The following is a 23,800-nucleotide window of genomic DNA, read 5'->3' as shown; positions in this document are numbered from 1 at the left end:
CACTACGCCACCAGGGAAGCCCCAAAATACATTGTTTGTTCTTATAAACCAGACTTGGTATCTCTTGATTATCTGTGGTTATTAGAAATAGAGGTAGCCTTAAATTTTAAACTTTACAAATAAGCTGGAAACAGTCATTTTCTCCTTTCACACTCCTTCCCAAAAAATCTATAGATGAAACTGAGAGGGTAGTGTTTCTCTTGTTTACCATTTGGAATAGATGCTCCAGAGTGACAAAAAGGGAAGAGATAGCCGGCTTAGCGTGTGAAGGTAGGTGGAAAATGAGGGGGAAATCATAAGCGCTTAGATTCTAAATGACAACAAGTGTGTTGCCAGCAGTTTCCCCAGAGACAGGGCTTAGGAGTAAAGTTTCAAACATTAGAAATAAATTTGTATGTGCCTCTATTTTAAATATAACTTACAGATGACCGATCTTAAAGATTTGTCCACTAAGACAAGTTTTAACAAGTTGAAAAAAGATTTTGAATTTTTCTTGCTATATGCTTTATGGAACTGTGATTTCAATGGAGAGGTTTACAATCTGTTTACTTTTGAAAAGTGAGCTAAAGAAATGACATTATTTAAATGAGAAATAACCTTATCTGTTTTCCTAAAATAATTTTCCAATCAAAGTCTCTCTCTTATAGGGAAAAACCAAGAAGCATTAGATTGTAACATTTAATTACTTATTTATTTTTATGGAGGTTTAACTGATATAACATTGTGTACATTTAAGGTGTACAACATATTGGTTTGATACATTTATATATTGCAACATGATTACAATTTGCTAACACTTCTATTTACATCACATAATTGTTATTTCTTTTTTGTGGTGAGGATAAAGTGTAATTTTGAAACTGTATTATTATTATTATTTTATTTATTTATTTTTGGCCTCACCCCACGGCTTGCAGGATGTTAGTTGCCTGACCAGGGATTGAACCCTAGCCCTCGGTGGTGAAAGCACGGGGTCCTAACCACTGGACTGCCAGGGAATTCCCATTAAAACTGTATTAAATGGAAAGGACATAGTAGTTGCTGCAAAGAACAATACATTCAACTGTGCTGTACAACAGGGGCTATAGTTATGAAATAATTATCAGGTTGTGCCAGTGGTATACTCCTTGGGAATTCTCTGGCAATTTAGAGAGAACATTAACTCTCCCAAGCCTGTAGGGTACCATTTAATGCCTTAAAGCAATGATTCTTAAAGTGATACTTCTACTAAATGCACCTAGCTAAATTCTAGGACTTAGGGTAAATATTAATATGTTTGTGAACCTGGTGACAGTCAGGGTAATTAGTCTTGACCTAAGCCTTTTTTCCCTGCATCTTTAAGAGTACCCCAAAACGCCAAGGGAAGGGTAAAGCACAGCTACATCGGTCACTCATGTCAACTGGTTTAAGGACCTGGTCAAGACGCTGGCACAGCCTAGACCTGTGTAACATTCTTCAGTTGTCCATGCCTGGTAACGGTCCTCCTCCAGCCTTCCAACTAGGAAGCAGTTTACTTATGCTTCTTTACACTCCGTTGCCTTGAATCAGACTTAGAAATAGGAAGAGCGTACATGTCATGCAATATAAAGGATTAGGGACTTCCCTGGTTGGCGCAGTGGATGAGGCTCTGTGCTCCCAATGCAGGGGGCAAGGGTTCGATCCCTGGTCAGGGAACTAGATCCCACATGCGTGCTGCAGCTAAGAGTTTGCATGCTGCAACTAAGGAGCCCGCCTGCCACAACTAAGACCTGGCACAGCCAAATAAAGAATTAGGGTTCCATAACTTATTTATTTGTTTATTATTTTAAATTAAAATTGTATACATCTAAGGTGTACATGATAATTTAACATACGCACATAGTGAAATGATTCCCACAGTCAAGCTAATTAATATATCCATCTCCTCACATAGTTACCATGTCCATAACTTATTTTATTTTATTTATTTATTTTAAATGTAATACTGTTTATTTAACTTCAAAAACATTTCAGCATTATAAACATACCAAAAAAAGTAACAGAATGTTGCAGATCATGTTTAATACAGAAGGTTCTTGAACTTTCATCAATGCAGTGGCTCTTGGCTTTGCTGACAATGAAGAGTTCTATGGTTTGCTTAAAAAACAAACAGTCTAAAACTACCACACTTCAACTAAAAAGGATCCAAAACACTTCTCATGCCAACTGACACCCCCCCCCTTTTCCACAGCTAAGAATGGCAGCAGGATGCTGTGTCTCTATATACAGAAATAAGACAACCTGAAGCTAAATGGATGCCCACTGCAGTGTCCACAGGTCCAGCCCCACAGTGCACGCCCTGAGCTATGGCCCCTCCGGAAGGCATCGCTCCTACAGCCTCCACGCCAGCAAGGAGCATCAAGAGTGTGTTTCGGTTGCTTTGTTCTTTTTACAAACTATAGATATGTACAGTTGAGAACTCAGGATTCCTAGCCAATGACCATAGAGTTAACACACCACCTCACAAATTAAAAAAAAAAAAAAGAAAATGCCAGAAACATCTTTAAATGCCTTGTCACACAACAGCAAGGTGCACAGCATGAGGAGAACACGAGAGCCTTTTCATTTAAAAAATGTTTGGAAATATGTACAACTTTGATACAGCTTCCAGGTTCTCCAGACACCCATGGCCACTTCATGTAAACCATTGACAATTGCTAGAGCACTTTGAGAGACTACGATATGATCATGATCCAATTGGGTAATTCAATTTAACGAGGGCAACAGACACGTCTGGGGCGAGAGGTGTGTCAATCACGGCGCTCCCTACTCTAAGGTATTCACAAGGAGACAGATCAACAATTTTTTTTTTTTTTTGGCGGTACGCGGGCCTCTCACGGTTGTGGCCTCTCCCGTTGCGGAGCACAGGCTCCGGACGCGCAGGCTCAGCGGCCATGGCTCACGGGCCCAGCCGCTCTGCGGCATGTGGGATCTTCCCGGACCGGGGCACGAACCCGCATACCCTGCATCGGCAGGCAGACTCTCAACCACTGCGCCACCAGGGAAGCCTTCAACAGTTTTTTTATTCATCCTCCTCCTCCTCCTCTTCGTCCTTGTCTTCTTCATCTTCCTCTTCCACCTTCTTCGGGCAACTTTAGCAGGACCCTTGGCGCCATCAAACTTCCCTTTAGACTTATAGTCTGAGACATCCTTCTCATATTTCTCCTTCAACTTCGCTGCCTTGTTGATATATGGCTGCTTCTCGCTGTCACTTAAGTTATGCCACATCTCGCCCAACTTCTTTGCCACATCTCCAATAGAGATGCCAGGGTTTGTAGATTTGATCTTGGGGCGGAATTCGGAACAGAACAGGAAAAATCCAGACGGTGGCCTCTGGGGGCATTCGGGTCCTTCTTCTTCTTGCCTCCCTTAGCTGGTCCGTAAGCCTTCATTTCCCAATCATAGCGCACTTTATCTGCCTTTGCCATTTCATCAAATTTAGACTTCTCTTTCCCAGACATTGTCTTTTACCTCTCAGAGCACTTCTTGGAAAATTCTGCAAAATTGACAGGGACCTCGGGGTTTTTCTTCTTATGTTCCTCTCTGCACATCTGCACAAAGAAGGCATAAGCAGACATCTTGCCCTTTGGTTTCTTGGGTCACCTTTAGCCATCTTGACTGTATTGTTCGCTAGTCTGGGCCGCACAGGGCATGACGTGTGGCTCCGCGTTCCACGGCTGTGCGATCCATAACTTATTTTAAATCAATTCCAGCTACCTTTAAAGTCCGAGTTTCTAATTGAACCTCCTTCCACAGTTTAAGTCCCTTTCCTCAAACACTTCTATCAATAGGAACAGGAAAGAAACCTCCTACCTAGTCACTAAGTCTTGTCAGATATGCCAATAAAAGCTTTTTTCAAACTGTAAAGAGCTTTGTAGGTTTTTTCCAATTATAAAAAGTATTTTAAAAATAATATGACAGGGGCTTCTCTGGTGGCACAGTGGTTAACAATCCGCCTGCCAATGCAGGGTTAATCCCTGGTCCGGGAAGATCCCACATGCCATGGAGCAACTAAGCCCACACGCCACAACTACTGAACCTGCTCTCTAGAGCCTGCGAGCCACAACTACTGAGCCCTCGCGCCTAGAGCCCGTGCTCCACAACAAGAGAAGCCACTGCAATGAGAAGCCCACTCACCACAACTAGAGAAAGCCTGAATGCAGCAACGAAAACCCAGTGCAGCCAAAAATAAATAAGTTAATTAAAATAAATTAATCTGACAGTACCAAAGGTAAGAAGAAAGTGAAACTCAGAGTGTAATGCCTCCACCTAGAAACAATTCTATTTATAAATGAACATACCAATACACATGTTTTTAACTAAATAGGTTCCTGGTTTACATAGAGTCTACTGAATTTTTACCCCACCTAATATGTCAGGGGGGAGGTTTATTAATAACTCTCACCTCCTCCCAAGTCTCTTTTCTCTGCAAGGTCAGTGTAGTGGGTTGAATGGTGGCCCCTGAAAAGACATGACCAAGTCCTGATCTTATTTAGAAAAAGGGTCTTTTCAGATACAATTAAGGATCTTGAGATGAGATCATCTTGGATTACCTGGGTGGGCCCTAAATCCAATGATAAGTGTCCTGGGACTTCCCTGGCAGTCCAGTGGTTAAGACTCCACACTACCACTGCAGGGGGCTCGGGTTTGAGCCCTGGTGGGGGAACTAAGATCCCGCATGCCACGTGGCACAGCCAAAAAAAAAGAACAAAAAAATTACAAGTGTCCTCGTAAGACAAAGAGGAGAAAGCCGCATGAAGACGGAAGCAGAGATCGGAGGCACCAGGGACCAGAAGAAGCAAGGAAGGATCCCCCCGAGTGACTTTGGAGGGAGTGTGGCCCTGCCAACACCTTGACTTCAGACTTCTGGCCCCCTGAACTGTGAGAGAATACATTTCTGTCAGCTTAAACTACTGAGTTTGTGGTAATTTGTTCCAAGAGCCCTAGCAAACCCATATAGTCAGCATTCCAAACTTTCCTATCATACACCCGGCCTGCTTGCCAGCCTCATTTTCCTGTTCTCCAGCTTGACGCTCCTGTTTGCCTCCTTTCATTTCTTGTATTGCCTCAAAGCCTTTGCACATTCTGTTCCAGTGCATGGATTGCTCCTCTTCATTCTTCAAATATTTCTCCAAGACTCCTCAGGGAAAAGTTCAGTGACCCTCTAGGCCTGCTCGCCAAGCCCCATAAGGTAACCTTCTAGCAGCATGTAGCTCTTTTCATAGCCCTTAGCCTAGTTTGTGTGTTTATTAGTGCCATAATTCGAGACTGCCTCCTCTGCCGAACTGTAAGCTTCCTGAGAATGGGGGCCCTCCCCCACCCCTTATATTCCCAGGCCAGGCCTGAGCTTGCTGTGCCATAGCAATCACTTTTTGAATGAATGGCCACTATTCCAGAAGCATTTGCCGACCTTGGTAAACTCTCACAGCCTTTGAGACCGCTGTGGGCTAGGTAGGGTGACCATATTATTTACCCTCCAAAAGCGACCACTTCTGAGAATGAAAAGGGGTGCTACTAACAATTACAAGTCACCTGGCTACAGTCCTGCTAACAGGCTGTACTGACCACAGGAGCAAATGTGAAGGCAGGAGGATAACCAGAAGGGGATGGATATGACATTTTGGAGAGACGGGGAGAGGATAATTTAAATTTGCTTAATTGCCTCTGCATTTTCATTGATTTCTTCTACACCATGTATGCATTTGTTCGTTCTTTTATTGTCTGGTCTTCACTCAAGGATGTAAGCTCTATGAGGACTGGGACTTGGCCTCTTTTGTTCGTTGCTCTAAAACGCACCTAAAATAGTTCCTGGTGCATAGCAGGTGCTCAATAAACACTTGAATGAATGTACTCAGCTGAACCGCGTACCCTAAATGAATAATGGATGAAGAATCAAACCTCATAAAAAAAAATCCTCCCAGTTTGAAAGCCTAGAGTCTCAACACTAAAGGGGACAGGAGGCGGGACAATTGACAAGGTCTTGGGCTGAGGATGCAAGAATGAAGGCCCCAGCGGCCAAGCGGCTGTTGCGCGGTTGAACTCAGCCTTCACCCCGCCTACCCCACCCCCGTAACACCCTCTCTCCGGAAGCTCTCTAGCCCCCGGCTCATCCACTTCAGCCCGTACAACCGCTCTGGTCCCTGCCCTCCTGTTACACTCTGACCCCAGTCGTCTCCTCCCCGAATCCCATTTGACTCCGGGACCCCCGCGCGACCCCCTCTCCTGATCCCCTCAACCCCTGGCCTCCTGCACCGCCCCCTTCTCAGACGCCTTGGAATCCCGGCACGCCGCGTCGCCCCCTCCCCGCGCCCCGCTCGGCGTCGGCACCGCCCCCGCCCCCGCCCCCGCGAGGTCCGCACCGACTGACTCGCGCCGCACAGCGCTTCCCCCGCGCCCGCCTCTGCGGCTGCGCGCTGGCGGGGCCGAGGCGGAGGGGAGGGGGTCGCGCCGGGGGCCGGCGGAGCTGCTTTGGCTGCGGCGGCAGCAGGAGACGGAGCGAGCCCGGCGGCCACGGGCAGACCCGGAGGGAACGGAGGAAGTGGTCATGTCTCGCTACACGAGGCCCCCCAACACCTCCCTGTTCGTCAGGAACGTCGCGGACGCCACCAGGTGAGTGGCGGTGCCGCCGCAGGTTGGGGCGCGGGGGAGGGGCGGGTAACGGCCGCGGGGCGGAGCCCGGCGGCGGCCCGCGGGTCTGCCTAGCACCTCCCCGCCGGCCGGGCCGGGGCGCTCCGCGGAGGAGCCCTTCCCGGGGCCGGCGGGAGCCCTCGGGCTACTCGGGGCCTGGGCGGGACTCGCGCCTCCGCCCTCCCGGCCGGCGTTCCGCCGCGGCCCCGCTTCCGGGCCCCGTCGCTCTTGACCGCCCCCGGCACCTGGGCGGCGGGCCGGTACCCATCTCCACCGCGAGAACCGGCGGAGCGCCGGCTGACCCTTGCCCGGGAGCCGGTCCCTCCCCGCCTCTGGCCCTGAGTGTTCCTCGGGTGGGTGCCTGCGTCTCGCCCCTTTGTCGCCGAACCGGGATAAAGCCGCGCATCTTACCTTCTAAATGGGAAGGAATTGGGGATGGTGAGAACGCGTTACGGAATAATGCGTACCTTGGGCCTTATGATTCCCTTTGCCTGTAGTCGGTAGTCTGGTCTACTTACAGGTGGTGCTGGTTAAATTTTATTCGTGCACAGTTTTATACTATATACAAAGGATAACTCCAGTGAATGAGATTTCTGTGTTTTTCTTGAAAGTTCTGAGTGCAATATAAACACCCATCATAACGGTTTGGATAGACTTCCCTGGTCGGTTCTGATGCACTCAAACCACCCGTCCCTCTTTGGAGAATTCTGTCTACATAGTACCTGAACATAGATGTTAAGGAATGACTTCTTATAACAGTGTCTTTCTCCCTTAATAGGGGCCAGAAGGAATGCCGGGGCGGGTGGACATTTTAATAAATGTCTAAAATAATAGACATTTTCGTATCACTGGGCTTGCTTAATTTACTCTACAGCCCCCCATCCCAAACTTTATAAGTATGCAGGATTATCTTACTGTACATAAGGGAAAGCTGCAAGTCAGCGTGTTAATGACTTACCTGGGGCTTCACAGCTGGAAACATACTGGAGCGCTTGACTCCAGAGCCATCAGGAGTAATCATCATAATTTACCTTTGAGAAGTAAATGTTAGGGCTTTTTAAAAAATTTGATCCCTGCTATTATATATATGTGTCACAACTGTAAACTGTGAGTTAATATACTTTAACATCCTAAAGATGCCTGTGTTTACATTTCTTCTCTCAACCTGTTTAATCAATATATTACATAGAAAAGAAGCAAAATTTATAACTTGGGTAAGGTTAAAACAATTCCCACAGTTAAACAGACCACTTGAATACTGAATAAGATCAAGCCTCTCCAGTGTGCCTACAAAAAAATGAAAGGTTTCCAATTCTAATGGCCACAGGGGCCAGCCAGGGTAATATGAATGAGTGAAGGTGTCACGTTAAGGGACAGTAGGATGGTATGGACCCTGGCAAATGAAAAAGAACATGTGCCATCTCAAGGGGACAGTGACTGCTACGAAGCTTCAGCTGATAACTGCTGTATAGACATTTGGACTGGTTTTAAATGTTTTAAACATTGTGTAGGCCAAATAAAACATATACACATGTGACACATGACCTCTGATCTAGATAATCAAGACTGATAATTGAGATTTATTGATTTTCTTTTCCATTTTTTTCACGACTTTCTATCACTGCCACTGGGGGACAATCAAAATCTAGGAGGTTTGTATTAATGAAATTATAATAATCGCTAACATCTGTTGAGTACTCACTGTATACCAGGCACTGTACTAAAAACTGTACTATGTTATCTTATTAAATTTTCAGTAACCTTATATAACAGATAAGAATCTGAGCTTTAGAGACATTAAGAATCTTTCCTAAAACTGCACAGCTGTTGAATAGTGTTATGAAAGTAGAATCATCACATGTAACCTTAATTAATAGTTTTTTTGTACAAGGTGGCATATAGTGTAAGTTAACTAGCAATATGACACCTAGACACATTTTATTTATTTATTTATTTATTTATTTATAATTAATTTTATTTTTGGCTGAGTTGGGTCTTTGTTGCTGCACGTGGGCTTTCTCTAGTTGAGCGAGCAGGAGCTACTCTTCGTTGCAGTGCGTGGGCCTCTCTCATTGCAGTGGCTTCTCTTGCTGCGGAGCACAGGCTCTAGGCACATGGGCTTCCGTAGTTGTGGAACGTGGGCTTCAGTAGCTGTGGCTCGCAGGCTCAGTAGTTGTGGCGTGTGGGCTTAGTTGCTCTGCGGCATGTGGGATCTTCCCGGACCAGGGTTCGAACCCGTGTCCCCTGTATTGGCAGGCGGATTCTTAACCACTGTGCCACCAGGGAAGCCCCCTAGACACGTTTTAAATTAGCTTTAACATTTGGTATGCTTATAAAGAAAATCATTGAGATATATGTTAAAACAAACAGGGTATAAAATTATAAATACAGTTTGATTTCAATTACATAAAAAATGAAGGGGGCTTCCCTGGTGGCGCAGTGGTTGCGAGTCCGCCTGCCGATGCGGGGGACACGGGTTCGTGCCCCGGTCCGGGAGGATCCCACATGCCGTGGAGCGGCTGGGCCCGTGAGCCATGGCCGCTGAGCCTGCGCGTCCGGAGCCTGTGCTCCGCAACGGGAGTGGCCACAACAGTGAGAGGCCCGCGTAATGCAAAAAAAAAAAAAAAAAAAAAAAAATGAAGGGAAAATCTATATATATTATAGAAAAAGGATCCCTTTGAGTGGTTTTCTTTATCTTGTTTTCATATTTTATTTAATGTTAGTTTTATAACAAAGCCAAATTTTATTTTAAATGTTTCTTTGAAGTGGCCATTTTAATACATACGATAAAGCACAAGACATTAAAACACATTATAGGTTAGCATTAAATTTGTTAGGAATGAAATTGAGCACAAGAACTAAAGAAAGATTTTTAAATTTTATAATTTGTGTTATGTATCTTTTCACTGGTGAAGTAAGATGTGGACCAGGAAGAATATTAATTTTAAATCTTGGCATTTTGTGTACAGTAATCTTTTTAATGTCAGATATAGTTTTCTATTGGAACAAAGTAATGTTGAAATCTCAAAACATTCCCATTTTGATGCTTACCATCATGTTAGGTTGGGGAGCACCCATTAAGTACTTCTCTTGGATATACTTAGTAGCATTCTTTGGTTACAGTGTGTATGAGGCTACATTAATATTGATATCAGTGGTCATGTAGAAAAAGCATTAAACAAAATCCAGCAAGATTCATGATAAAAAGCCTCAGCAAACTAGGAAGAGAAGGGAACTTCCTCAGCTTAATAAAGGACATCTGTGAAAAACATATAGCTAATAACATAATGATGAAACTGAATGCTTTCCTCTTACAAGACAAGGATGTCCACTCTCACAACCTCTATTCAGCATTTTATTGCAGGTCCTAACCAATGCAACAAGGCAAGAAAAAAAAAAGACATAAAAATTATAAAGGTAAAAGTAAAACCTGTCCCTATTCTTAGGTGACATGTTTGTTTACATAAAACTATAGTAACTAGTAATGAGTTTCAGTGAGTTATTAGGATATGAGGTAAACTTAGTGAAAATTCTATTTCTGTATACTAACAGCAAACAAATAATGAAAATATTTTTTAAATTCCATTTATCTTAGTATTAAAAAACATACTTAGGTGGGACTTCCCTGGTGGCGCAGTGGTTGGGAGTCTGCCTGCCAGTGCGGGGGACATGAGTTTGATCCCAGGTCTGGGGGGATCCCACATGCCGCGGAGCAACTGGGCCCCTGTGCCACAACTGCTGAGCCTGCGCTCTAGAGCCCACGAGCTATGGTTGTTGAGCCCATGCGCCACAACTACTGAAGCCCGTGTGCCTAGAGCAACGACAAGCCACTGTGATGAGAGGCCCGCGCACTGCAGTGAGGAGTGGCCCCCGCTCGCCGCAACTAGAGGGCCTGCACGCAGCAACGAAGATCCAATGATGAAGACCCAATGCAGCCACAAATAAATAAATAAATAAATAAATAAATAAAATAAATAAATAAATAAATAAATAAATAAAATTTAAAAACACATAAAAACATAGGAATAAGTTTCACAAAAAAACATGTAAAAACCTTTGCATTGAAGAAGACTATAACATGTTGCCAAGAGAGACCAAAGACCAACATAAATTGATAGATATACTTTGTTCTTAGATTGGAAGATGAAATTTTATTAAGTTATCAATTCAGTCCCAATTGATTATATTATAGATTCAAGGCACTCCTGATCAAATGCTTTTTAAAAAATAGAAACTAACAAGTTAATTCTAAAATATATTAATATGCAAAGGATCTAGAATAGCCAAAATAATTTTGAAAAAGGTCACTGAAGCTGGAAGATTTATACTACCTGACTTAAAGATTTACTGAAAAGTTACAGTACTCAAAACAGTTTGATATTGGCCTCAGGATAGACAAATATATCAGTAGAACAGAATAGAGGGTCCATAAATAACCCATACATATAGAGTCATTTGATTTTTGACAAAGGCACTAAAGCCATTAGAGAAAGGAAAGTCTTTCCAACAAATGGTGCTGTAACAACTGGATGTATGTACTAATTATATGAAAAAAATGTGCTGCAGCCTGTACTTCACGTAATTTGAACTGGATCATCAATTGAAATGTAAAAGATGAAACTGTAAAGCTTGTAGGAGAATATCTTCATGACTTGGGGATAGGCAGAGATTTCTTATAGGACAAAGAAAGTAATTACCATAAAAGAAAAAGGAATATGGATAAATTAGATTTCTCCAGAATGAAAATTTCTGTTCATTAAAAAATAGCATTAAGAAAGTAAATAGGCAAGCCAAAGACTTGGAGAAAATATTCACAAAACATATATCTTACAAAGGACTTTTTCTCAGAATAATAATGAACTTTTACAACTCAATACTAAAAAAGACAAATGTTATTATTAAAAATGGGCAAAAAACTCAGACACTTTCAAGAGAAAAATATCCGAATGTCCCTTTAGCACATGAAAAAGTGCTCAGCATCATTTGTTGTTGCAGAAATGCAAATTAAAACCACAGTGAGATTCCACTTAACATCCACTTGAATGGCTAAAATTAAAAAGACTGACAATACCAAGTGTTGACAAAGATTGGCACAACTGAAACTTACATGTTGGTGGTGGCAGTATAAAATGGTGCAACCACTTTGCAGAACGGTTTGGCTCTTTCATAGAAATTAAATATTTACATCCTCTTTAAAAACCCAGAAATTCTGCCCCTAGAATAAATGACCCATAAGCATGTAAAGATGTTGCACCTCACTGGTGTTTAGGTAAATTAAAATTCAAATAATGAGATACGCATTCACTTTATATCCTTCAGAATGGCAAGGAGTAAAAGATGTTAGTGAGGAGTTGGATCCTTAGAAATTCTGATGCATGTCTTGAGGAGTTTAAGTTGATTTGGCTACTTTGGAGAACATGTAATGAAGCTGAAGATATTTGTACTCTCCAACCCATCAGTTGCATAGCTAGTGGTACATCCCAGAGAACTCTGAAGAGCTCTAGGAAGCACATGCATCATAATGTGCGCTCTAACACAGTTTGCACTTTAAAAAAGAAGCATTTTAAAATGTTCATCCACAGAAAGATATATGAATAAATTGTGGTTTATTCATAACCATACCAATACAGAGTTAAAATGAGTGAACTAGAGCTTCATGGAGAAATCTCAAGGGAGGAGAAGGAAAGGTGCAGAATTTTACAAATAGTTTGATACCATTTATGTGCATTTGCAGTAGAAATACAAAGTTATGCAGAGGAATGAGGAACACCAACGGTTGTTTCTGAGGTAGGAGGATGTAATATTTCTTAAAAAATACTAAAAATTACAGCAAATAGGGTAAGTGTTGAGATATAATAAATCTTGTTGGTAGATATATGGGTGTTTGTTTTATTATCTCTGTACATTTCTGAATGTCAAAATAGATCACACCAAAAATGCAAAAATAAGTGAAAACAAAACAACAGCTCACAGGTGAGGGAGTGGAGACAATGAAAGAGAACCAGCTCTTTTGAGGCTTGTTCCTTCAGACTTCTGGGATTCTAAGCCTCTGTGACACACACACTGCTCCAGCCTCTTTTATATTATCCAGGATCCTCTTCTGTCAGCCACTCACATTTGGTTAATGGAATTGGTTGCCTCCTAAGACATTTATTTGAATACTAGCTTTGTTACTGGCTGTGTGTACCTCTGGGCAAGGTGACTGCTCTCACTCCGTCTCCTTGACTATTAAATGGTAACACTGTGTTCTTTGCTCGTTAATACAGCAAATGCATACTGAGTGCCTACTGTGTGGCAAGCAACTATGCTAGGTACTGAGATACACTAGTGAAGACACCTGCTTTAGAAGCGATTCTCAATCCTGAGCCTCAGAATTGCCTAGGAAACCTTTAAAAACTTTAAACATAACTGGGGCTCACCATGGGAAGCACGAATTAGGTCAAGGATTAATGCATCAGGCTGGAATGCCTGTTTCTATAATATCTCCTTTGATTGCAATATTCAGGAATGGTTGAGAATCTTTACCCTGTAGTCTGTGTTTTATGGGAGCAGCAGTTGTGTTTTTCTTGTTCTCTACCATATTCCTAGAGCCTGGCCCATAGTACATATTCAGTAAGTATTTGTTGAATGAATAAACAAAAGAAAAAAGACATTGTCACTGTCCTCTAAATCTAAAGTTAATAGTCTCTCAGGGAAGGCAGACAATTAAACATGTTATAGTGAGTATTAAATGAAATAAATATAATAAATAATAAAAATATAATAAAGTTTGCCTGGTATATAGTGGCTACTTAGTCAGTGTTAGTTGAATCTTTATGTAATAACTCCTAAATCCAATCTCTAGCACTAATCACTGACTTCTAGTCTTGAAAAGAAAATAACTAATATAATTCATATAATCACCGTTTTCGGTTGCTTCAGAATTCTTACGGATGTTCCACCATCACCTCAGATTTTGGCATTTCTAACCCTGAAAGTTTCTTCTATTGCCTCTCCTCCCTCTCCTATTGAACTGTCTTTTCCAGCTATCTAATTTTTATCATGGACACCATCTTTCTTCCATCTGCCCAAGTTAGAAGCTTTGCAGTCATCTTAGGGTCTTTTTTCTACACACTATGTTTTGAACTGCTCTTACATCTTCTGAGCCGTGTTTTGTGCTCATAGCTTGATTTTGAATCTCTAAGATCTCCACGAGGCAGCGGGGTGGAGTGGTTACGAACCCAGATTAGTGCCAGACTGGGGGAGTTTGCTTTCAGCTCTGTCGCTTGCTGGCTCCGTGACCTTGGGTGAGTTCACTTGTTTGTGCCCTCATCTGTAAACATCTGTAAACATCTGTTGTTATGGGAATTTATAAATGCATTATAACTGTCAGCTATTAATGCTAAGTATTTTATCTCTGCAGTTAAATTGTAGCTCCATGAAGACAAATATTATGCCATGTATTTCTTTGGTGTCCCCTCTTTAGTACCTATCACAGTAGAAAGCATATAAGTGACTCAAAAATACTTGTCAAATTTGAGATTATGGTAGTTATTTTTGCTTTATGTTTACTAGTAAAGCAACCATTTTTCTTTAAAGCCTGAGAAATAATTTTAGGGTTTCTTTAGAATCTAATTCTTGCTATCTGAAAACAATGAACATAAAATGTGAAATTATAGTGGGATGAATGTGTTCTTAATGAAAGAGTTAATACAACTCTCTATATATTGACAATTGAAAAGTCTTGTAATAGGAGTAACTTTCAGAAGTGGATATGCTATATATAAAATAGGTAACCAACAAGGACCTATTGTATAGCACAGGGAACTGTACTCAATATTTTGTAATAACCTATAAAGGAAAAGAATCTGAAAAGGAATGTGATTATATACACACACACACATATATATACACACTCTGAATCATTGTGCTATACATCTGAAACTAACACAGTATTGTAAATCAACTGTACTTCAATTAAATAAAAAAAAAAAGCAGGGCTTCCCTGGTGGCGCAGTGGTTGAGAGTCCGCCTGCCGATGCAGGGGACACGGGTTCGTGCCCTGGTCCGGGAAGGTCCCACATGCCGCGGAGTGGCTGGGCCCGTGAGCCATGGCCGCTGAGCCTGCGCGTCCAGAGCCTGTGCTCCGCAACGGGAGAGGCCACAACAGTGAGAGGCCCGCGTACCACAAAAAAAAGAAGAAAGAAAGAAAGAAAAAAAACAGTGGATGTCCTGGGTTAGTGTTTCCTCTACCTGACTAAGCATAAAAGCCCACCTAGACTGCTTGTAAAAATACAGACTTCCAGATGTCATGAATCAGAATCTCCAAAAATGAGACCTGAGAATTTGTTGTTTTCTTTATTTTTTCCTTCTTTGCTAAATCCTGGGTGATTCCTGTGAAAGACAATTTTAGATAATGCTAGTCCAGATAATATACTTTCTTTTGAAGGTTTCAACTGGATTTCTGTAGGCAAAATATTTTAATCCAGCTATTCATATTTCTTTACCTTATTTCTAAAACACTTCAGGCCTGAGGACTTGCGCCGTGAGTTTGGTCGATATGGCCCTATAGTAGACGTTTACATTCCACTTGACTTCTACACCCGCCGCCCGAGAGGATTTGCTTATGTTCAATATCCTTTATTTTACTGTGTGCATGTGAATAGACTACATACATGTGCATATACATATATGTACTCAGGAGTATATTTTATGAGATTAATATTGCCTAATTAAATGTGTTTATTTCTTTATCTCAGAAAATCTAAAGCAGTCCACAGTAGCTGGCAAGCGCCCCTCAGTTTGAACCAACCTGTTAGCTAGAATCCAAGCATAAACCGAGCAGGCGAGACAAAAGGCACCTAAAGTTCAAGCATCAAGGAGTAAAGAGGGAGGGTGGACACAGATATAAAGACCTGGAAGAGGGGAAGTCTTTATCAAGCAAAAGACAAAGCCAACACCAGGTTGAGACTTCGGCTTTCCTACATTTACTCAGAGTTCCAGAATCAAAGCCAAGTCTGATGTTGTTGGTTCTGCGTCTCTTATAAAGTCCATCTTGCAAGCCCTAAAGAATAAAGGTCAAGGTTCAAGATCAAGTGACATTGAGGTAATTGCCAAAGTCTCATTTTGTATTGCATTACTTGAGCTTTTTCTGTTTTCTATTTTTTAAGAAGTTAAACCAGCAACAACCTCCTGAAATACAACTATTTAGTCGTTTTATATAATTTGTTGCCATTTATTTAGGTTTAATATATAATTTATATAGATAAGGGAGTTTAGTGGGGTATTAGGAATCAATATATGTAATTCCAGATGTTTGCAGATTGTTTATATATTTCTTTTATAATCATATCCCAAATAATAAAAACATAGAGGTATTTTAAAGCAGTAGGTTCAAAGTTAAATATCATTTTTAAAGAACCAAATCAGTTTTGAATATATGTTTTAGCTCACTTATATGTGTGCACTTTTGTTTATAAGTAATTTCTCCTAAATTAATTTAAAAAGCCTTTTAATGAAAGAGTAATTTTAATTTCAGAATAAAGATTTCTGCATGCTGATTTTTTTTCAGTGAAAAACCTCATAAATCTTTTACCTAACAGAAGGGAGTGAGCCCTAAACAGTTTATTTGATAATACTAGCCAATGTTGGACTTATCTTTTTCTCATAACATGTTTCTAATTATACATGCATACTACAGCTACACTGATGTATACATTAAAAATATAGAGATTTGTTTCTGTTCTTTTTATTTTTAGATTCACTTTTCTGAATCATAATGGGGCATTTGTTTTGATAATAAGTGACATTTTTTTCTGCTTATTCATATTACATTAGAGATGTGAGCTTAATAACTTGAGCTTGTTTTTCCTAATAATTTCATGTCACATGTAAATAATTCTTTCAAAATAATATTTTTATTTGATATCTGATGTTCAAAGTGTCCTTAACAGCTAGCCATATTTGAAGATGTTCGTGATGCTGAAGATGCCCTTTATAACCTCAATAGAAAGTGGGTATGTGGCCGTCAGATTGAAATACAGTTTGCACAAGGTGATCGCAAAAGTAAGTGTGACTAAATAGTGGATCTTGTTTATTTAGCAGAATGATTTTCAGCAATGACAGATTTTTTAAATTTAAAGTTCTTTCAGAAAATACTATTCGAGTAGTTTATTTATTGAGTGGTTATTTATTGAGGTTTTCAGGTAATTAATTATAAATCTTGAACTTCATATTCTAGCACCAGGCCAAATGAAATCAAAAGAACGTCACCCTTGTTCTCCAAGTGATCATAGGAGATCAAGAAGCCCCAGCCAAAGGAGAACTCGAAGTAGGAGTTCTTCATGGGGAAGAAATAGGAGGCGGTCTGATAGCCTTAAAGAGTGAGTACAAAATACAAGGGGATTGAAAACTTAATTTTCTTAATTTTAAAATGGAAAACATTTTAAAGAGTTTTCAAAAACAGGCCACCAGAATCATTTTATTTAATATATATAAAGAATCAACTTTTGTAGAAGGATATGCTCTTCTCTATTTGTCATGTATTGTTATTTTAACTTGGGTTTATTAGATACCTTCCAGTTTTCATTTCATGACAGACTTAACTTTAACCTTTTTAGTAGAAAGATAATATATACTGAGGAAGACACAAAAAATTAAAAAGTGTATACTTGGGCTTCCCTGGTGGCGCAGTGGTTGAGAGTCCGCCTGCCGATGCAGGGGACATGGGTTCGTGCCCCGGTCCGGGAAGATCCCACATGCCGCGGAGCGGCTGGGCCCGTGAGCCATGGCCGCTGAGCCTGCGCGTCCGGATCCTGTGCTCCGCAACGGGAGAGGCCACAACAGTGAGAGGCCCGCATACTGCAAAAAAAAAAAAAAAAAAAAAAAGTGTATACTTGACAAATAAAATGAGGATTTAAAAAAAATAAAATTTTCCTAAATGAACCCCCAGATTAAGAATCTTGAAGTCTTATGATTAAAAACTCATAGAAATACAGTGTAATCACTGTGAAAGGAAGTTGACTAAAGTTAATGTAAATCAGTATATTTATAAAAGGCAAATTATTTTCAAGAATAAATTCCAAGTATGGTAGTATTGTAGGACGAAGACATAAAAGTGGTAGATTTTTCAGAAAAATATATTGGCAGGTTATCTATTTTGCCTGCTAGGAGTTTGTTTCTGTTAGAATAATAGTAAATCACAGTGGAAATTAATTACTTGGTGAAGCTATTTAAGTAATAACTGAAATTGTACTAGCATGCCTAAATTCCTAAACACCTAGGCACTGTTTATCTTGAGTTTTAATGCTGTGATGTTTTTCATAGGCATGTAGAGTTTTAAGGTGAATTCTGTCCTTGAAGAATGATCAGCGTTTACACTAGTATCCTCTTTCTATGAGTAATAAGAGTTGGCTCTCCTGGGGACTTCCCTGGTAGTCCAGTGGTTAAGACTGCGCTTCCACTGCAGGGGGCGAGGATTTGATCCCTGGTTAGGGAACTAAGATCCCACATGCTGAGCTGTGCAGCCAAAAACAAGAAAGAAAGAAAGAGTTGGCTTTCCTGGGCCATATGTTGTACCCCTACGCTGTCCCATGACGACGTAGCCTCAAATCAAAAATGATCTGCAGAACCGCTCGCTTTCACTCCAGTCCTTCCATTCCTCAACTCCAAGAGCCTAGACAAGGAAAAGCCCAACATAGGGTATATGTACCAGAGCTAGACAGAGAATCTTTGCCCCAAGTCCCTAGTTCTAAAAATAAGACTGTGAAGTGGCCTGGCTCCAGTCCCTCCAGCCAAGTGGAAAGGAAAGATAGGAAGAGAGAAATATCCAAGAATCTTGATTACTAGAAAATGTGGCCTCTTCAGAGCCCTAGAATCTTACATGTCAGCTCAGTCCCTCTCCTTGGGTATGAATTAAATGCTTTGATTTTGGCTCATCCTGAGGGAGGCATGCAAGTAGGAGGAAGCCTTAAGCTCCTTTTATAGGCCAGAAGAACCCAGGTCAGGACTGAGCCATCACCAAGATTGGTAAAGAAATATTTAGGAACAGTCATACTGTGTTCTGGAATTTGATTCTTTTTATCACACTTTGATAGTGTAAGAATATAAACCTCCCTTGTGTCTGTGGAGAATAATCCATTTCATTCCATGGCTAAGGGAGAGCCATTTTCCTACTGATTGATTATTTGAGATTTTGACACTGATATACTCAAATACAAGTTATATTTATAGAACCTAAAATGTGGGAACAAATTAAGAAATTTTACATGCCATGTGTATAGGAAAGTCACACCAGTACCAATGGTACTGCTTCTGGCGTCACGAAGGACATGAATAGTAAGAAAGTGATGTTCAGCAGTTCACATTACTATAAATTAATGAATGGTTAATAAACCAAAACTCAAAGTAGATGTAATATGGTACCTAAAGCAGCACTGCCCTAATTCATTGAATGATATCTACTGGCCTTGGTGAAAAAGACTTAGTTTGTAAAAGAAAAGGAAAATACTGCCCATCTGATTCATTAAGAATATAAGCGAAATTTCCCAATGCGTTAGAGCCTTGATTAACCAGAACATTCACGGCATTTTCTGCCTTCTAGTGGCAGTATACTACTTGGCTGGAGAAAAAACAAAAAAGAAGTCTGTCAGTTATCCCAGTCATCATGGAGTATCAGGAATAGAAAGAACGGGGACTCCCTGGTGGTACAGTGGTTAAGACTCCGCACTTCCCCTGCAGGGGACCTTGGGTTTGATCCCTGGTCGGGGAACTGCATGCAGAGCGTCCAAAAAAAAAAAAACAGAAAAAAGAAAAAAACACATTTTCTTGCAAGACAATGCTGTTCTGCTCTGTTCTAGTTGTAAGACCGTTGCTGAACCTCTTTGACCTCAGTGTTTTTTATTTGTAAAGTTGTATTATAGAGAATGCAAATCTTACCCAGCTTTTAAGTTTCATAAGGATCAGATTGTATGTGTGTGTGTGTGTATGGGTCAGCATATAGATAAGTCTAACATGTACTATAAATATATTCAATGTATGTGTTGTATTACCTTAGGTAAAAAGAGGTCACTGCTTTTGCCTTCAGTGGATGTGGGAAAAAACTAGTTTGCTGCTATCATTAGACTGTGAACTCTTTGTGGAGCAAGGACTTTTGTCTTAATGCTTACTATCCCTAGCATTTATCAGTAGTCCCTTACTCAGATATTCCATAACTCTTTGTTAAATTTGTGTCAGTGAATGTATATATACTCCTAAATATTCCTGAAGAATGTTAAAATGGCCCCTAGTCCAAATATAGCATCCATTTTTTTTAAGTTTTATTGAAGTGTAGTTGATTTACAGTGTTCTGTTAGTTTCAGGTGTACAGCACAGTGATTCATTTATATATATATATATATTCTTTTTCAGATTCTTTTCCTTTATAGGTTATTACAAAATATTGAGTGTAGTTCCCTGTGCTATACAGTAGGTCCTTGTTGGTTATCTATTTTATATGTAGTAGTGTTTATATGCATCCTTTTTTTTTCTTAAGTTAGAAATTTTTTTTCCCAAGGACAATTTTCCCAGTTTGTTTTCTACAACTATCTACAATAGGAATGAAACAATTTCTAAAAAATTGTGCTTTTAAAAAAATTAAAATAAAATAAAAGACTGTGCTTTATTCTAAAATATATTCTACATCAATATGTTTATACTTTCCAGTGCTCTTTGTTCCTTCCTGTAGTTCCATGCTTCTACCTGGGATTATTTTGCTTCATCTTGAAGCATTTTTACCGTTTCTTAGAGTACAAGTCTAATGGCAGTGAATTCTCTCAGTTTGTCTGAAAACATCTTCATTTTATATTCTTTTTTTTTTTTTTTTTTTTTGCGGTACGCGGGCCTCTCACTGTTGTGGCCTCTCCCATTGCGGAGCACAGGCTCCGGACGCGCAGGCTCAGCGGCCATGGCTCACGGGCCCAGCCGCTCCGCGGCATGTGGGATCTTCCCAGACCGGGGCACGAACCCGTGTCCCCTGCATCGGCAGGCGGACTCAACCACTGCGCCACCAGGGAAGCCCTATATTCATTTTTGAAAGATATTTTTGCTGAAGATAGAGTTACAAGTTGGCAGGAAGTTTTTTTTCTTTCTTTAATAATGTCATTCCATTGTTCTGATATCCACAGTCAGTCTTAATGTTGCTCCGTTGAAGGTAATGTGTCTACTGTTCTCTAGCAGATTTTCAGATTTTTCTCTGACTTTGGTTTTCAGCAATTTCACTGTGACATGCCCAGCATAGGTTTCTTTGTATTTATTCTACCTGAGGTTTACTGAGTTCCTTGAAATTCTGAGTTATTATGCCTTTCATTAGTTTTGGAAAATTCTAGGCCTTCATCTCTTCAAACATTTCTTGTACCTTATTCAATTTTTCCCTTAGGCCACGTGAGTATGTACCAAATAACTCTTATGCTCTGTTCTGGATTTCTTAAAATTTCTTTTCTCATTGTGTTTCACTATAATATTTTTCTAATAACCAGTTTGCTATTTCTTACTTCTGCTATATCTAGACTGCTATTAAATCCATCTAATGACTTTTTTAAGTTCGAATATCACGTTGTTGGTTCTAAAATGTCCATTTGATTCTTTTTATAGATTCCAGTATTGTTTAAATTCCCCAACTTTTTTATTTCTTTGTCGTTTCCTCTTCTTTTCTTTTTTTTTTTGTATTTTTTGGGCTGTGCCGCGTGGCTTGTGGGGTCTTAGTTCCTTGACCAGGGATCAAAGCTGGGCCCTCTGAAGTGGAAGCTCAGAGTCCTAACCACTGGAATGCCAGGGAATTCCCTTATTTTCTTGAACATATTAATCATAGTAATTTAAAAAACTATTTTCTGAATAATGCCCATATCCAAATGATTTTGGGTCTCTTTCTTTTGTCTTTTATTTTCCTTAGCTTTTAGTCATTTTTGTCTGTTTTTCACATACCTCATAATCTTTTATTGGATGTTGGACATTACTGTTGAAAGATTATAGAGGTTTTGGATGATACGATTCTCCAAAGAAAGCTGTTTTCTTCTAGCAGGCAGAGGGTTGGCAGATCACCTTGATCCTGTCAAGGTTTGGTTTGAGGCACTGTTAAGGCTGATCCATTTCAGCTTTACACTTACTCCTAGGGCATGACTCTTAACCTGGAGGATGAGGCCCTTCTGACTTCCTAATTGAAAGCCTGCGTTGTCACTCAGGCTCCTTGACCTTTTGGGGGCTTGAATTCCAGCCTCTCTCACCATCAACTCTGTATCTGAGAAAATCAGCTAAGTTCTTTTTTTTTTTTTTTTTTAACATCTTTATTGGAGTATAGTTGCTTTACAGTGGTGTGTTTCTGCTTTATAACAAAGTAAATCAGCTGTGCATATACAGATATCCCCATATCCCCTCCCTCTTGCTCAGCTAAGTTCTTAAATCTTCCAGCTGCTGTTTTCTGCTGACCTCTTAGAGTCTCATCCTGTGCATGTGCAACTTGGAAGATGGCCAGCAACCTGAGGAGAACTTGTAGGCAGATCTTAGGGGGTGGGGGTTGCCTGCGGTGTCCTCATGTCTGGAATTTTCGTCTCTCCAGTCCTAGCCATTTTCGTGGCCCTGAATTCTAACTCTGTCTCTGCAGCTTTGTCCAGTAGCTGTTTTCTAGTTGGGCTCAAGTCTGCCATGCTGGCATTTGGAAAATGGTCTTAGGAAAAGAGCCATGGCTTACAACCCCTCGAGTTCTGCTTGTGTTGGTAATTTTCCAGTGCCTTTTAACAGTTGTTTTATAAATGTTGTCTAGCTTTTTTATATAGCTCTTTTCTATGGGAAGATTAGTCTAGAACAAGCTGCTCTGTCATGGCAAGATTCAGAAGTCCTCCATCTAGGTTTTTGTCTTTTTAAACATTCGATAAGCTTTAAATATTTTCTTTCTTTTTTTCCCCTTCAGATTTTCTAACCTCTTAGGATTATGTAACCCCGACTAAATATGCAAAATAAATATATTTTTCAGAACTGGCTCATAAGATATATTGATATCTAGCAAAGTCAAAATCTTTTGGTCAGATATTACAAACTTGTACTTATGTTTGAACCAGAGCATGCATGATAAAATTAGAGTTGTTTCTTTTAGCTTATCCAATAAAAACATAACTAATGTTATGTAAAGTATATAAGTTTCTGAAAGTGTTGTTTCCTAACCTATTAACTATTTTTGTGTGAAATATATACTCTGATATTATGGATGTTTGCAGGTCCCGACACAGGCGATTTTCTTACAGCCAGTCTAAATCTCGCTCCAAATCACTACCAAGGCGATCTACCTCAGCAAGGCAGTCAAGAACCCCAAGAAGGAATTCTGGTTCTAGAGGACGGTCAAGGTCCAAGTCCTTGCAAAAAAGGTCCAAGTCGATAGGAAAATCACAATCAAGCTCACCTCAAAAGCAGACTAGCTCAGGAACAAAATCAAGATCACATGGAAGACATTCTGACTCCATAGCAAGATCCCCATGTAAATCTCCCAAAGGGTATACCAATTCTGAAACTAAAGCACAAACAGCAAAACACTCTCATTTTCGATCGCATTCCAGATCTCGGAGTTACCGTCATAAAAACAGTTGGTGAACAGCAACAGAAGAGTGCTACGTGGTATTTAATATGTTATTAAACCTCTTGTTATGTTAAATAAAAATGCTTCAAGGCTTACAGAAAAAGTGAGTTGATATTAGTTACTTTGGGCATGTGCAAGAGATAAAATCTCTCTAGCTTGGGTTAAGATTTGGTCTTGATTTAAGGGCCCATACCACAAATTATGATGTGAGTAATGTCCCATCTTATGGACCATTTTTTGTTTACATTGTGGCAGAAGGGTACTTCTCAAAGGAAATGGTTAAAATGGAACTAATTTGGACAATCAGACTTGGATGTTAAGTATTAATAATACTAATAACTTTTACAAAAGTATTTTTTACTTTAAAGCACTTTTCTTTCATGTAAAAAGTAGTTATAACTGTATAATAGCATAGGGCAAACTTAAGACTATTTGACATCTTATGTCTCCTTTTTGTTTTCTCTTTAAACTTGGGCCAATTCCTGATGGATATTAGTTCATATTACAAAATTCTGACATTTCTATAAGTAGAGTTTATAGAGAGATCAAGCGTTCAAAAGATACATTCCTGAGCTC

At 40.2% G+C, this 23,800-nt stretch overlaps 1 protein-coding gene and 1 pseudogene across 2 annotated transcripts; one reads left to right on the top strand and one right to left on the bottom strand.

Moving 5' to 3' along the window:
• Positions 1-2,147: 2,147 nt before the first annotated feature.
• On the bottom strand, positions 2,148-3,631 carry LOC308626075 (high mobility group protein B3-like; annotated as a pseudogene). The gene has a single exon. The product of its transcript is annotated as a high mobility group protein B3-like (transcript).
• Positions 3,632-6,447: 2,816 nt separating this feature from the next.
• Positions 6,448-23,327, top strand: SRSF12 (serine and arginine rich splicing factor 12). The gene is made up of 5 exons (XM_081250899.1): positions 6,448-6,627; positions 15,620-15,730; positions 16,578-16,689; positions 16,865-17,006; positions 22,869-23,327. The coding sequence occupies exons 4-5, from the start codon at positions 16,876-16,878 to the stop codon at positions 23,236-23,238; spliced, it is 501 nt and encodes a 166-aa protein (XP_081107025.1). The 5' UTR covers positions 6,448-6,627; positions 15,620-15,730; positions 16,578-16,689; positions 16,865-16,875; the 3' UTR covers positions 23,239-23,327.
• The last annotated feature ends 473 nt before the right edge of the window (positions 23,328-23,800 follow it).

The sequence above is a fragment of the Mesoplodon bidens genome (assembly GCF_964165515.1).
Source record: "Mesoplodon bidens genome assembly, chromosome: 12".
NCBI lineage: Eukaryota > Metazoa > Chordata > Mammalia > Artiodactyla > Ziphiidae > Mesoplodon > Mesoplodon bidens.
The sequence above is the reverse complement of the archived record's forward strand: the minus strand, read 5'-3'. Positions and strand labels throughout refer to the sequence as shown.